The following is a 14,255-nucleotide window of genomic DNA, read 5'->3' as shown; positions in this document are numbered from 1 at the left end:
GGCAAGAAAGCACCTTCCAGGTCGGACCTAGCGGTAAGAGGTCCACTAGGACCCCTGAAGGTTTCTGTTCACATAGTGGCTGCTGAGTACCAGGGTCCCCATAGCAGTAACTGGAACACGGTCCCTCAAATCCTCACCACAGGGTCCGTCAGGCGTTTTTTCTTTGTTTTCAGCTCACACTTCTGACTGCTGTCTCTGTGCCAGCCACTGTCCTCAAACGCTTTACACACTAGCTTCTTTGTCCTAATGATAATCCATGAGATACGTAGTATTCTTATCCCTTTTTACACATCAGAAAACAGATTCCGAGCCATTGAACCATTTGCCCAAGGTCAGGCTTAGGACTCACGCTGCAGTCAGGGCTGGCTCCAGCCTCTCACCTCCCACAGCACACCTGGCCCTGGTGGGGGGTGCAAATCTGAGAGCCAAAAACTGGGTTCAGATACAGGCTCCCTTTGTTATCACTTCCTGGGTACTCCCTTTTCCAGAGCCTCCTCTCCTCTATTCTGTTACCTTGACTCCTTGTTACCCGGCTAAAATCAGGTTCGAACAGGCAACTCGGGACTGTCCTGATGGAGAAAAAACATCAAGAAAGGGCCTCTCACTCAGTGGGTAAAGGATCCGGTATTGCCATGAGCTGGGGTGTAGTTCACAGACGCAGCTCAGACCTGGCATTGCTGTGGCTGTGGCTACTGGCGGCAGCTGCAGTTCTGGTTCAACCCCTAGCCTGACAACTTCTGTATGCCACAGGTGCAGCCCTAAAAAGAAAAAAGAGAAGAAAAGGTGTTGACTAATGCCCCCAGGGAAGGGTCTGGAGGGCAGAGCCATGGAGGAACTCAGAGGAGGATGGGAACAGGGCCATTTATGGGCTGATTATTTGCAAGGCTGCTCTAGAGCCGGCAGCACTAGGGTCAACTGTGGGAGTGGGGGTAGCTGTTAAACCCCCAGAACCTGTCTTCTCATTAGAAAGATGGGGTCACTGTCATGCCCCCCCACTAGGCCGCCATGAGAGACAACCGAGATGACGCATGTGAAGGGCTTACCTCAGCGCCCGGTGTGTAGTGAGGGCACCCTACCCGGTAGCCACTGTGATTCTGACCAGGGTTACAGCTGGTCAGCGTCATCCCTGTATCAGCTGCTTCCTGGAGCCCTGGCAAGAATTTGTGGAAGTCCTCGCGTTAGAGCTTAACAGTGGAGGAGTCAAGCCTGAGCCTGACGCCACGTAAGAGGACATGGGAGAACTGGGGTGCCTGGCTGGTGGGCCCTCAACATCCTCAGAGCAGAGGAGGGGCAGTGGGCATGGACAGCACACCAGAGACGTGGACTGTCTTGACTCACACCCACTCTGCACTGCCACCTGCTATTTATTTATTCCAAAAGGCGTTTCTTGGTTGCATTTTCAAGGGTGAAGCCCAGGTTGGGGTCTGGCTCTCAGAAGCCTGTGGTCAGAAGAGTCAAGGAAATGAAGGTGGAACCGGGACGGCATTCTCTTTAGTTTTCATGATTCCACCACTTCTCTAATTTGCAGGTGGCAGAGGGAAAACAGGTCTTCGGAGGGCCTGTGTGAAAAAGCCACATACACAGGGCTTGGTCTTACCCTCCCTTCCACAGCAGCCCCGCCCCAGGGGCTGTATTTATGCAGACTGTATTTACACAGACTGTAACGTAGGAGAAAGATCCCGGGCGTCAGGGTCAGGAGACGTTAAGTCAAATCCCTGCGCCTCCACTAAGATCACCCAAGTGAGCTTGGGTAAGTATAATGGAGATAACAACACACCTCAGATTGTTCTGAGGATGAGATAACTTAAAACATGAGGAGTTCCCGTCGTGGCCCAGTGGTTAACGAATCCGACTAGGAACCATGAGGTTGCAGGTTCGATCCCTGGACTTGCTCAGTGGGTTGAGGATCCGGCGTTGCCGTGAGCTGTGGTGTAGGTTGCAGATGCGGCTCGGATCCCGTGTTGCTGTGGCTCTGGCTGGTGTAGGCCGGTGCCTATGGCTCCGATTAGACCCCTAGCCTGGGAATCTCCATATGCTGTGGGAGTGGCCCTAGAGAAAGGCAAAAAAAAAAAAAAAAAAAAAAAAAAAAAAACCCACCCAAAACATGAAAGACCTTCAAATAGTGCCTGGCAAAGTTATGAATCGCATATAATAGCCATTATCATCATCCTCATTATTTACTGCCACTGTAATTGGAACTACTACTGATACTACTAGCTGTGTGGCCTTGAGCAAGTCAGTGAACATCTCTGATCCTCAATTTCCTCATCTTTATAATAGCTACAAAGAGCCATCATGCAGATTTTTTAAAATGCAAATACACACAAAAACTGCTTAGGACTACTAGGTACCCACCGATACAGCAGCTACTGCTGTAATTACTCCCTCCACAGATATTTGTTAGCACTGATTCTATGCTGGGTGCTGTGTTTCCCATTAATCAGTGATGAGACCCAGGTCCTGCCTTAAGAGCTTATAATCAAGTGGAGAGACAAGCTCTGAACACATTCAGCGCAGGTTCCAGGAGCCTCAACAGAAACCGTGACAGAGGGGTTCAATTCCGACCCTGTGCTTCTCCCACCACAGCCACTGGCTGCCAGGCCTGGGCCAGCAGGGATGGCAGCTACACCAGAAACATCCCCAGCTAATCCCAGCAAAGAAATTACGTCCCAGCCTCCAACCTGCCGCCACCTTCTCACTTGCTACGGCTACTGCTCTCCATTTTCTCAGCCTCACCCAGAGCCCGCTAATCCCTAGAAAAAGTGAAATCACTTCTAATACCTGGAAGGAGAGACTATGTGAATAAATAGGGTTGCTGGGCTCTAAGGTTCTAATTCACTCCAAGGTCTCACAGACAAGGGGCAGATATGTTTTCACCTTTGCAGAACATCTTCGAGCACAAAAACAAAGGCTGCAGTTACTCCCCAAGGCTGGCAGGAAACCCTATCTGATCAACAAGAACACATGTCCTTCCTCTTTCACCAAGTTCAGTGACAGTGCCTTGCTGGGAGATAAAAAATGATTCACACATCAAGAACCCAGGCCCCCTTTTGTCCCGGTGCTGCTTCCTCTGCCCACCCCTGATGTAGGTACACACAAATGCATCCTGTTAAAAACAGACTACTCAGAGCATCTCTGACCATACCTGCTGGGCCTCCGGAAGAGCTGTGCGGCCCTTTCCCTGAGACCTGACTCCTTCTAAGGGAAGGATCTGACACATGCAGGGCAGCACCTTGTGGTAGAGAAACATCAAAAAACCAGTACTCAAGGGATCTGGCATTGAGGATAGACTTGGCACTCAAACTTCTTTGGCCCTGACCTTCAACGAGACCTACTTCACTTCTCTAGGCCTCAGTTTTCTCTTCTATAAAATGGGACAGGTGATCCCTAAGTGTCCTTTCGGTTCTCACACTCTGAGAAGTGAGGAATCCACCTACGAAGACATCAGTGACACTGTTCACGGGGCTTAAAAAATGGCAGCTGATAGGAATTCTACCAAACATACGACGAAGAACTTAAACGGATCCTTTTGAAACTATTCCAAAAGACTGAAGAGGGAACACTCCCAGAGACACTTTATGAAGCCACCATACCCTGATACCAAAACCAGACAAAAACACTACCAAAAAAGAAAATTACAGGCCAATATCTCTAATGAATATAGATACAAAAATCCTCAACAAAATACTAGCAAACCTAATCCAGGAAGACATGAAATGGATCACACACTAAGATCAAGCTGGATTCATCCTAGGGTCACAGGGATGGTTCAACATACACAGATCAATCAATGTCATACACCACATCAACAACAAAAAGAAAAAATACATGATATCGACAGATGCAGAAAAAACATCTGATAAAACTCAACATGTATTCATCATAAAAACTCTTACCAAAGTGGGTATGGAGAGGACATATGACAGCATGATAAAAGCTATTTATTACAAACCCACAGCCAACATAACACTCAATGGTGAAAAGCTGAAAGCCTTCCCACTAAAATCTGGAACAAGACAAGGAGGTCCACTCTAACCACTTCTATTCAACACAGTACTGGAAGTCCTAACCATAGCAATCAGACAAACAAAAGAAATAAAAGGTATCCAAATCGGAAGGGAAGAGGTAAAATTGTTGCTATATGCAGATGACATGATACTATATAGTATCGTATAGAGTATGAGATATATACATATATATACACACACACATATATATAAAACTATATAGTTTTTTACTATATAGAAAACTTTAAGGACTCCAGACAATGACTATTGGATCTAATAAGCAAATTTAGCAAAGTAGTAGGATAAAAGATTAACATTCAGAAGTAGGGAGTTCCCGTTGTGGCGCAGTGGTTAACGAATCCGACTAGGAACCATGAGGTTGCGGGTTCGGTCCCTGCCCTTGCTCAGTGGGTTAACGATCGGGCGTTGCCGTGAGCTGTGGTGTAGGTTGCAGATGCGGCTCGGATCCCGCGTTGCTGTGGCTCTGGCATAGGCCAGTGGCTACAGCTCCGATTGGACCCCTAGCCTGGGAACCTCCATATGCCGCAGGAGCGGCCCAAAGAAATCACAAAAAGACAAAAAACAAACATTCAGAAGTAGGCTGCGTTTTTTTTGTTTGTTTGTTTTGTTTTGCACTAACAATGAAATATTAGAAAGGGAAAGTTTAAGAAATCCCTTTTAAAATCATATTAAAATAATTTTAAGGAGTTCCTGTCATGGCTCAGTGGTTAACGAACCCAACTAGCATCCATGAGGATGCTGGTTTGATCCCTGGCCTTGCTCGGTGGGTTGGGGATCCAGCATTGCTGTGGGATGTGGTGTAGATCACAGACACAGCTGGGATGCTGCGTTGCTGTGGCTGTGGTGTAGGCTGGCAGCTATAGCTCCAATTTCACGCCTAGCCTGGGGACCTCCATATGCTGTGGATGCAGCCCTAACAGACAAATAAATAAATATATATTGAGGAATAAACCTGACTGAGGAGGTGAAAGACTTATATACTGAGAACTATAAAACAGTAATAAAGGAAACTGAAAATGATTTAAAGAAATGGAAAGATATTCCATGCTCTTGGAATGGAAGAATTAATATTGTTAAAATGGCCATACTACCCAAGTTATCTATAGATTTAATGCAATCCCTATCAAATTACCCACGACATTTTTCACAGAACTAGAATAATCCAAAAATTTACATGGACCCATAAAAGACCCAGAATTGCCAAAGCCATCCTGGGGGGGGGGGCGGGGGGAAGGAGCAGGAGGCATAACTCTCCCAGACTTCAGGCAATATTACAAAGCTACAGTAATCAAAACAGTGTGGTACTGGTATCAAAACAGACATGTGGATCAATGGAACAGAACAGAGTCCAAAAATAAACCCATACAACTACAATCAATTAATCTTTGACCAAGGAGGCAAGAATACACAATAGAGAGAAGACAGCCTCTTTAGCAAATGATGTTGGGAAAGTTGGACATGCACATCGATGAAGTTAGAATATTCACTCCACACACAAAAATAGACTCCAGATGGCTTAAAGACTTACATATAAGACATGTCACCATAAAACTTCTAGAAGATAGGCAAAATATTCTCTGACATTAACTGTCCCATTGTTTTCTTAGGTCAGTCCCTTAAGACAGTAGAAATAAGAGCAAGAATAAACAAATGGGATCTATTCAAATTTTAGGTTTGCACAACAAAGGAAACCATAAACAAAATGAAAAGACACCTTGTAGACTGGGAGAACATACTTGCAAATAATGTGACTGACAAGGGCTTAATTTCCAAAATATACAAACAGCACACAACTCAATAATAAAAAAACAAACAATCAAAAGATGGGCAGAAAACCAAAACAGACATTTTTCCAAAGAAGACATCCAGATGGCCAGGCACATGGAAAGATATTTAACATTGTCAACTACTAGAGAAATGCAAATCAAAACTACAATGAGGTATTGCTTCACACCAGTCAGAATGGCCCTCATCAAAAAGTCTACAAATAATAAATGCTGAAGAGGGTGTGGAGAAAAGGGAACCCTCCTACACTGCTGGCGGGAATGTAAACTGGTGCAGCCACTATGGAAAATAGTACGGATATTCCTCAAAAAACTAAAAATGGAATTACATATGATCCAGCAATCCCATCCCTGGGCATATATCTGGAAAAGATTCTAATTTGAAAAGATACATGCACCCCAATGTTCACAGAAGCACTACTCACAATAGCGAAGACATGGAAGTAACCTAAATGTCTATCAACAGATGCACAAATAAGATGTGGTACATATATGCAATGGAATATTACTCAGCTATTAAAAAAATGAAACAATGGCATATGCAGCAACATGGATGGACCTAGAGATTATCATACTAAGTGAAGTCGGTCAGAGAAAAAATCATACGGTATCACTTAAATGTGGAATCTAAAAAAAATGATACAGGGAGTTCCTGTCGTGGCACAGTGGAAATGAATCTGACTAGGAACCATGAGGTTGCAGGTTCGATCCCTGGCCTTGTTCAGTGGGTTAAGGATCTGGCGTTGCCGTGAGCTGTGGTGTAGGTTGCAGACACAGCTCAGATCTGGTGTTGCTGTGGCTGTGGCGCAGACCAGCAGCTGTAGCTCCAATTGGACCCCCTAGCCTGGGAACCTCCATATGCTGTGGGTGCGACCCTAAAAAGACCAAAAAAAAAAAAATGATACAAATGAACTTATTTATAAAACAGTAACAGACTCCACACATAGAAAACAAATTTAGGGGAGTTCCCGTCGTGGCGCAGTGGTTAACGAATCCGACTAGGAACCCTGAGGTTGCGGGTTCGGTCCCTGCCCTTGCTCAGTGGGTTAACGATCTGGCGTTGCCGTGAGCTGTGGTGTAGGTTGCAGACACGGCTCGGATCCCGCGTTGCTGTGGCTCTGGCATAGGCTGGTGGCTACAGCTTCGATTCGACCCCTAGCCTGGGAACCTCCATGTGCCGCGGGAGCGGCCCAAGAAATAGCAACAACAACAACAACAACAACAAAAGACAAAAAAAAAAAAAAGAAAGAAAAAAAAAGAAAACAAATTTAGGGGAAAAGAGGATAAATTACAAGTTGGGATTAGCAGATACAAACTACTATATATAAAATAGATAAACAAGGTCAGTTACACACATAACTGGATCACTCTGCGGGACACCAGGAACAAATGTAACACTATAAATCAACTATACTTCCATTTAAAAAGAAAAAAGGCAGCCGAGTTCCTCTCCTCTCTTATCCATTTTATTCCCTCATCCACCCATGGCTCCCTACTGCCTGAACGTAAAGCCCCAGCTCCGAGGCGTCCCGCTGATCCCAAATCTGTTCTCCCAGTCTCGCCTCCCCCTCCTCCTACCTTCACGTAACACATTAGTCCTCGGGAACCTTCCTGCAGCCCCTGCTTTTACCTGCTGCTTTGCCCTGCCCGTGTCTGCTGGGAAGGTCCTTGGCTAACTGGCAACCTCGTGCTCACTGTCCAACTCCTGGCTCAAGACCCACCTCCTCGTGTAGCCTTCCAGGCCATGTGACTCAGGGATCTTGACCCTCTCCTCCTCTGCAACCCCAGGTTGTGTGTGTGTGTGTGTGTGTGTTGATTAAAACACCCATCACAGGCTGCAATGGCCTCATTTACCTGTAACATTTTCTGCATTAGGCTGGAAACGCTCAGGGCACAGGGACTGGGTCTCAAGTATTTCTGACTCTGTGCATCTAACATAGTTCCTGGCCCACAGAAGACATGCCAGAATCATTTCTTAAATAAACCACTGACAGGCGAGCTCTCAAGTCATGCTATCTAAAGGAAGAAAGAAGCAAATGTCTGCTTACTAGTCCTAAACATGCCTTTTTCTGCAGCCTAATTGAGACGGCGAGAAGAGGTGTATGTCTTTTCTAAAGAAAATGCTGACACCTGAGGAAGGGGATTGGCCCAGGGACAGACATGCAACAAAACTCGATGGAAAACACCTGGGAAGTGCGGACGGAAGGACACCTTGCTCAGAGCACCCAGCATCTCGGTTGCCGGGTCTGGGAGCATCACAGGGGACGCGGCCTGGATCCGGCCTGGGAACCGACCTCGGGGCTTGGGCTGGCAGCAGCGCTTCAGCACGAAGCTGATGTTGTCCGTGCGCAGGATCTGCTTCTTCAGGTGGCTCATGAGGTCCCCGAGGCTGGGAAAGCTGCGGTCCGAGCCATGCAGGCTGTAGCGGCCCTTCTGCACCTCAATCTGGAAGTTCTTGAACTGCTTCTGGCCACCTAGCACCTGCCATTCAGGAAAAGGGTCAGAAAGGACTTGTTTTAAAAGGGGTCAGGCAAATCTCTGTACAATGGTCACAGGGGAAGCGAGGTGGAGGGCATATATGGAAACGCTGGACCATCTCCGTCATATTTCAGTACACCTTAAAATTATTCAGAAATGAAAAGCTTATTATAAATAAGCAAATGAAATAATAACTAAATAACTAATAAAAGGAGATCCAGGAGAAGGCACTGATAAAAGGGAGTTAACACCAGGGAGACAGCACAACAGAGCAGCGCGACTCCTGTGTGAGCATCACTTCATTTGGGCCCTTACGATGAACTTGATGACAATGCCAGCCTCACAGGATTGCTGCTACGATTACACCACACGGTGCATGTGAAGAAGTCAGTAAGCACTTTACAAAAGCTGGCAAATACCACTACACAGGAAACAATAAGGACTATGGCAAAATTCATCCAGGAACTCCCTCCAACTGAGCTTTTCCAAGAAGCTCCTGGGAGGTGGCAGACAGCTGTCTGGTCTGGTTTCCAGGTTGTATGGTGCCCCAGAGAGGAAGGATTAGCAGAAGTTTTCCCTCATGAGAACTCCCGTACAAAAGAAACTATTTTAGCAGGTAAGATCTACTTATGTGCAAAGTGGAATAAAATATTTAAAATCTCCATGCCTCAGTTTCTTCATCTGTTCAATGGGGATAATACAACCTATCTCAGATGGCTAATGTAATGTAATGAGAACACGTAGGTCAAGTGCTTAGCACAGTGTCTAGTCAGCTAAAATAAACAGGATGAGTCATCTCATCTATGATTCCTGCTCGCCCCAGGTAGTCTGACACCAGACAGGCCATGTTACTCAATCACTGACATTCTTGGTACAGCACCGGTTGATTCCACCTCAAAAGGTGGTCGGACTGTCTCATGCTCCCATCGTGATAAAAATCTTGAACTTCCTCCAAAGACTGGCTGAATGCAGAAGAAAGGGGTCCTGCCAAGGCCACAGGCCTGCCGAGTGCTGGGCCACTGCCCCTGTGTCAGCCACGAGGCCGAGCTATACCAAACACCCCAGGCGGGCAGGGGCCCTTAGAGACGACGCCAGGACTCCCGGCAGCCCTGGGCTCCTCCTGCCATTTCCTCTTCTGCTCTTGGCTACGTCCAGCCCCAGGAATTCTCCAGGGCTTTTCCTTCCGGCGCCTGAGGTCTACAATGAGCCAGTGCGCTGCCTTTCATCCTGCAGGCCCCTCCCCTGGCCCAGTTGTCTCGGTTTTCGGGGAATCCAATCAACACTAGTGTATTCACCTGGACCAATTCTGTAAAACCTTGTCTTTTAAAATAGTCCATTTCTTGTACTTTTTTTTTTTTTTTTTTTTTTTTTTTGGCTTCTCTAAGGCCCTACCCGCGGCATATGGAGGTTTCCAGGCTAGGGGTCGAATCGGACCCGTAGGCACCAGCCTACACCAGAGCCACAGCAACGCGGGATCGGAGCCGCGTCTGCGACCTACACCACAGCTCACGGCAACGCTGGATCCTTAACCCACTGAGAAAGGCCAGGGATCGAAGCCACAACCTTATGGTTCCTAATTGGATTCGTTAACCACTGCACCACAATGGAAACGCCCCCATTTCTTGTATTTTAAAAAATTACATGAATAACAAAGCACTGTGGTCTAGTGAGGTCAGCTCAGCAATTCTGGCTTCTGCCTTAGCCTTCGGGATTCCTCTCACATCATTCCCAGCTTCCAGCCGCACCTGAGACACTAACAGACATCTTGTCAAAACACAGAACAGGGATCTGTCTGTTAAAATGTTGCAGCTACCATCTGGGGAAAGTGCAGCAGGCCTAGCTGCCGAAAGGCCTTCTTGGTACCGGTTTGTAAAACCAGTGAACCGCAGACATAGCTCTGGGTTTCTGTTGATCAGGGTTCCGAGAGTTTTTTGGTGTGAGCTGGTTCCCTGGTCGTGTCTCACCTTCCACAGCACAGGGCGCCCCTGCCATGGGTCCCCTGAAGGAAGAAAGGAAGGGCCATGGGAAAGACAGGGTACCGGGTCTGGCTACCTGGGAGCAGGCTCCTTTTGGAGAGCTGGCTGCCCTGTCAGAGCTGCCAGGGAGTCTTCTCAGACCCCAGGCTTTTCCTCCTCCATCCCCCAAAGGTGGTTCCTCGCTGCAGCACCTCCTGGACGAGGCGGCGCTGGACACGCCACGGCCACATGGCCGGGCCCCAGCCAGGGTCCTGACTGACCTCGGACTTCTCAAAGCAGGTGACGGTCATGAGGATGTTGTCAAAGTCAGTGCAGCTCCACCGCAGCACGTACATCCCCTCCTCGCTGCCCTCTTGCCGCAGTTTATTGATGGCGTACTCTGTGCTGCGGGGAGAGAGCGGCAGGGGGAGAAAGCTCACACCAGACACAAGCACCCTGAGCCCGTGCCACGTCCACGTCCCGGAGCTGCCTCTAGTCTGACGGTCCACCACGTTACCTGCCCCGGGTCCGAGAGTCCTCTCCCGTAGGAGATACGAGGCAAGCTGAGATGCTGAGGAGCCTGGGAACACATCAGTCTCCAAGGTCTCAAAGAGGACTCAGCCGGCTGCCCGGGGCGCTGAGTCCGCTCATGTCCACTCCCCAGCCACGTCCCCTCCACTCTAGTCAGAAGCACTCCCCCAAGGCTGGGGTGCAGAGCTGCCCCACACGTGGCAGGGACCCCTCCCCGCCATCCCAGGCCGAGGGACGAAAACATGAGCCTCAGGACAGTGTGAATTTGGGGGCGTTCTGTTCATTGCTGTATGAGCACGCCTGGCTCAGAGGAGCTCTCCAGAAGCAAGTGAGTAAGGGAGGAACAGACACTAATAAAGAAATGCATGAGGATCAGAAAGCTGTGAGCAGAGAGCATGCCAGTCCCACACCCCTGCGCCCCAGGACCAAGGAGTCCTGCACACAGGGGGCAGTGAACAGTTACTGTACAAATCCACACGTGAGGTCCCCACAGCCAGTGCATTCTGCTCCCTAAGCATTGGTGAGAGAGGGCTGTGGGGTAAACATGTGTTCGAAGGGCAGAGACCAGTGGCTCCACGGTCGCTGGGAGCAAGGACAGGCAGGCAGGAAACAAACAGATATGTACAAAAACTTACTGTGTCACTGAAGAAAAGTAAAGCAGAGTGAAGGACCCAGGGAATGTGGGGTGCAGAGGGGGCACAGGTGATGCTCCTGTATGTAAGGTGACTGAGGAAGGGATATCTGAGTGACACCTGGAGGAAGTGTGGAGATGCTGGAGGGAGGGCTTTCCAGGCCAAGGGGAAAAGCAAGCGCCCCGATGGGCCTGAAGCCTCCCAATAGTTGGGAGATGCAAGGAACATGTTTTAAGGCTCAATGCTTGCTCTGCAATTCTTTGTGTGTCTGTCTCTTTGCGAGTCCGTGAGCCTCTCCAGACCAGGGGCCACACCACTGTCGGAGGCAACCAGGACAGGGCAGGAGGTGGGAACCGCTTCATGTGAAAGGCGACTGAAGAGATGCTTCTGCAGATATATTGTGGTCTGAGAAAAGAGACTCAGAAGAAATACAGCAGCTGTCTTCCTTTGCCTAAGGACAGCAGTGCAGAAGAGGAAGTATGCTGAAGCCATGTTGCTTCAAATGGCAGAACTCAGATAAGCAGACAGAAGTTACATCACACATGTGAGAAAGGTATGCATGTCTGTGATCAAAGCTCTAACCTACTCACTGCCTCATAGAGTACCAAGCACCCATCACCAGAGGTCCCAGATCTGAGATGCCGCAGGCATGGCCTCCCTGTTACATCTCTGCCGCTGGAGGACAGCTGGTTCAGGAGTCCATTTCTTACTACACCATCTGCTGTTGAGACGTGTGTCCTAGCTTTCTTGAGTCACGCAACGTGTTTGGCACGGCGAGGGGTTAGAAAGGGTAGCACTTTTTGGTCAGCTGTGGCGAGGTGAGGGGCTCAGCCCTGGAGACAGCCAAGGAAAGGAGAAGAGGTGCTGCTGCAAGGACCGCGGTGAGGCCTGGCAGGAAGGCCTGGCCAGGACAGCAGGAATGGCAAAGGGCGCCGGGCAAGCACTAAGCTAATACCTGAGGACCCCTGTGCCAGGGGAGGCAAGCACCCCGACAGCTCACACATTCCCTTCACACCCAAGGCACCTGAGAGTATTTCGGGACTAACCAGATTGGACCGTGACAACCATTCTGTATGTTGTGGACAATCAATGGGGGAGCCACGTCGGTGCAGAGGTAATGATGGGCATCTGCTGTGAGCCGGAAGTAGCCGTCTATCAGGGACACGAAGGACAAGGCCTCCTCGTGGGAAGAGAGCTTCAGTTCCTGGCGAGAGAGAAGAAAGGCCCAGGGTTACATCACACACCTGCCGTCTTGAGCAGCTGACTCTGGGTGGGGTGGTGCAGACTGAGGAGAGCGCACGACCCAGAGGGAAGCTCGTTTTGTTGATAATAACTGTGCCCCTTACATTTATATAGGACTCTGACGGTTCACACTCTTTCACTATTGCTTCAAAACTGTATCAGATGGAGTTCCTATCACGGCGCAGTGGTTAACGAACCCGACTAGGAACCATGAAGTTGCGGGTTCCATCCCTTGGCCTTGCTCAGTGGGTTGAGGATCCGGTGTTGCCATGAGCTGTGGTGTAGGTCGCAGACGTGGCTCGGATCCCGCATTGCTGTGGCTCTGGCATAGGCCGGTAGCTACAGCTCCGATTAGACCCCTAGCCTGGGAACCTCCATATGCCGCGGGAGCAGCCCAAGAAATAGCAAAAAGACAAAAAAAAAAAAAAAAAAAAAAAAAAAAAAAAAACTGTATCAGATGAAGAACAGAGAGTTTTGTATGTTGGGAAGGGGAAACGGGCATCTATGACAGGCAGGAGACCTGGGTCCAGATGGAAGAGGAAGCCTGAATCAGGTGGCAGAGGTATAAAAGTGCAGGTGTGAGGAGTTCCCATTGTGGCACAGCGGAAATGAATCAGACTCATATCCATGAGGATGTGAGTTCAATCCCTGGTCTCGCTCAGTGGGTTAAGGATCTGGCATTGCTGTGAGCTGTGGTGTAGATCGCAGATGCAGCTCGGATTCCGTGTTGCTGTAGCTGAGGTGTAGGCCAGCAGCTGTAGCTCCGATTTGACCCCTAGCCTGGGAACCTCTTATGCCGCAGGTGCAGGCCCTAAAAGAAAAAAAACAAAAGTGCAGATGCAAGGAGCAGACAGTGTGCAGGTGGTACTCTGGGCTTGGCACCACACGTTATTCCTGTTTCCTAGAAAAGGAAACTCAGTCACAGGTGTTTCATCTTATACGGAGCTGGTCTAGAAGGTGAAACTCCTGGATTTCAGTCCAGGAATGGTCCCAGACATAACAATGAGGCTGCTAGATTAAATCCAAGGACCTCTGAAGGTCTGGAGGAGGAAGAAAGTCTTATTCAAAGAGGTGGAGTTCCCGTCATGGCACAGCAGAAACAAATCCGACTAGGAACCATGAGGTTGCAGGTTCGATTCCTGGCCCCACTCAGTGGGTTAAGGATCTGGCATTGCCATGAGCTGTGGTGTAGGTCACAGACACAGCTCAAGTCTGGCGTTTGCTGTAGCTCTGGTGTAGGCCGGTAGCAACAGCTCCAATTAGACCCCCAGCCTGGGAACCTCCGTATGCCATGGGTGAGGCCCTAAAAAGACAAAAGACAAAAAACAAACAAACAAACAAACAAACCAACCAACTAACCAACCAAAAAGTAGGAGAGGCAAAGGCAAAAGGGAAGAGGAGGGAGAGAATTTCCCTGGAAGGAAGAAACACATTCAGAGGTGAAGACAGGTGAGGGTGTTGTGTGATCTGATAACCCTAAGCAGAGATGACCATGGGAGAGGAGCTGTGGGGTCAACTAGGAGCATCTGATGAAAGAAAGAACACAAGCCAGGATTAAGACATTTAACAAGCACCTGAGACTTCAGAGAAGGGTAAGATGACACT

The 14,255-nt window shown here is 48.7% G+C and overlaps 1 protein-coding gene across 13 annotated transcripts in view; it reads right to left on the bottom strand.

Moving 5' to 3' along the window:
* The window catches only part of JAK1 (Janus kinase 1), a 246,901-nt gene that overhangs the window by 18,724 nt on the left and 213,922 nt on the right, over positions 1-14,255 (bottom strand). For all 13 annotated transcript variants that reach the window (XM_021093532.1, XM_021093531.1, XM_021093538.1 and 10 more), the window contains 3 exon segments: positions 12,455-12,612; positions 10,527-10,650; positions 8,107-8,293 (listed from right to left, as the gene is read on the bottom strand). In XM_021093532.1, the coding sequence (XP_020949191.1) occupies positions 8,107-8,293; positions 10,527-10,650; positions 12,455-12,612 (469 nt within the window).

The sequence above is a fragment of the Sus scrofa genome, chromosome 6, assembly GCF_000003025.6.
Source record: "Sus scrofa isolate TJ Tabasco breed Duroc chromosome 6, Sscrofa11.1, whole genome shotgun sequence".
In the NCBI taxonomy this organism is placed as follows: domain Eukaryota; kingdom Metazoa; phylum Chordata; class Mammalia; order Artiodactyla; family Suidae; genus Sus; species Sus scrofa.
The sequence above is the reverse complement of the archived record's forward strand: the minus strand, read 5'-3'. Positions and strand labels throughout refer to the sequence as shown.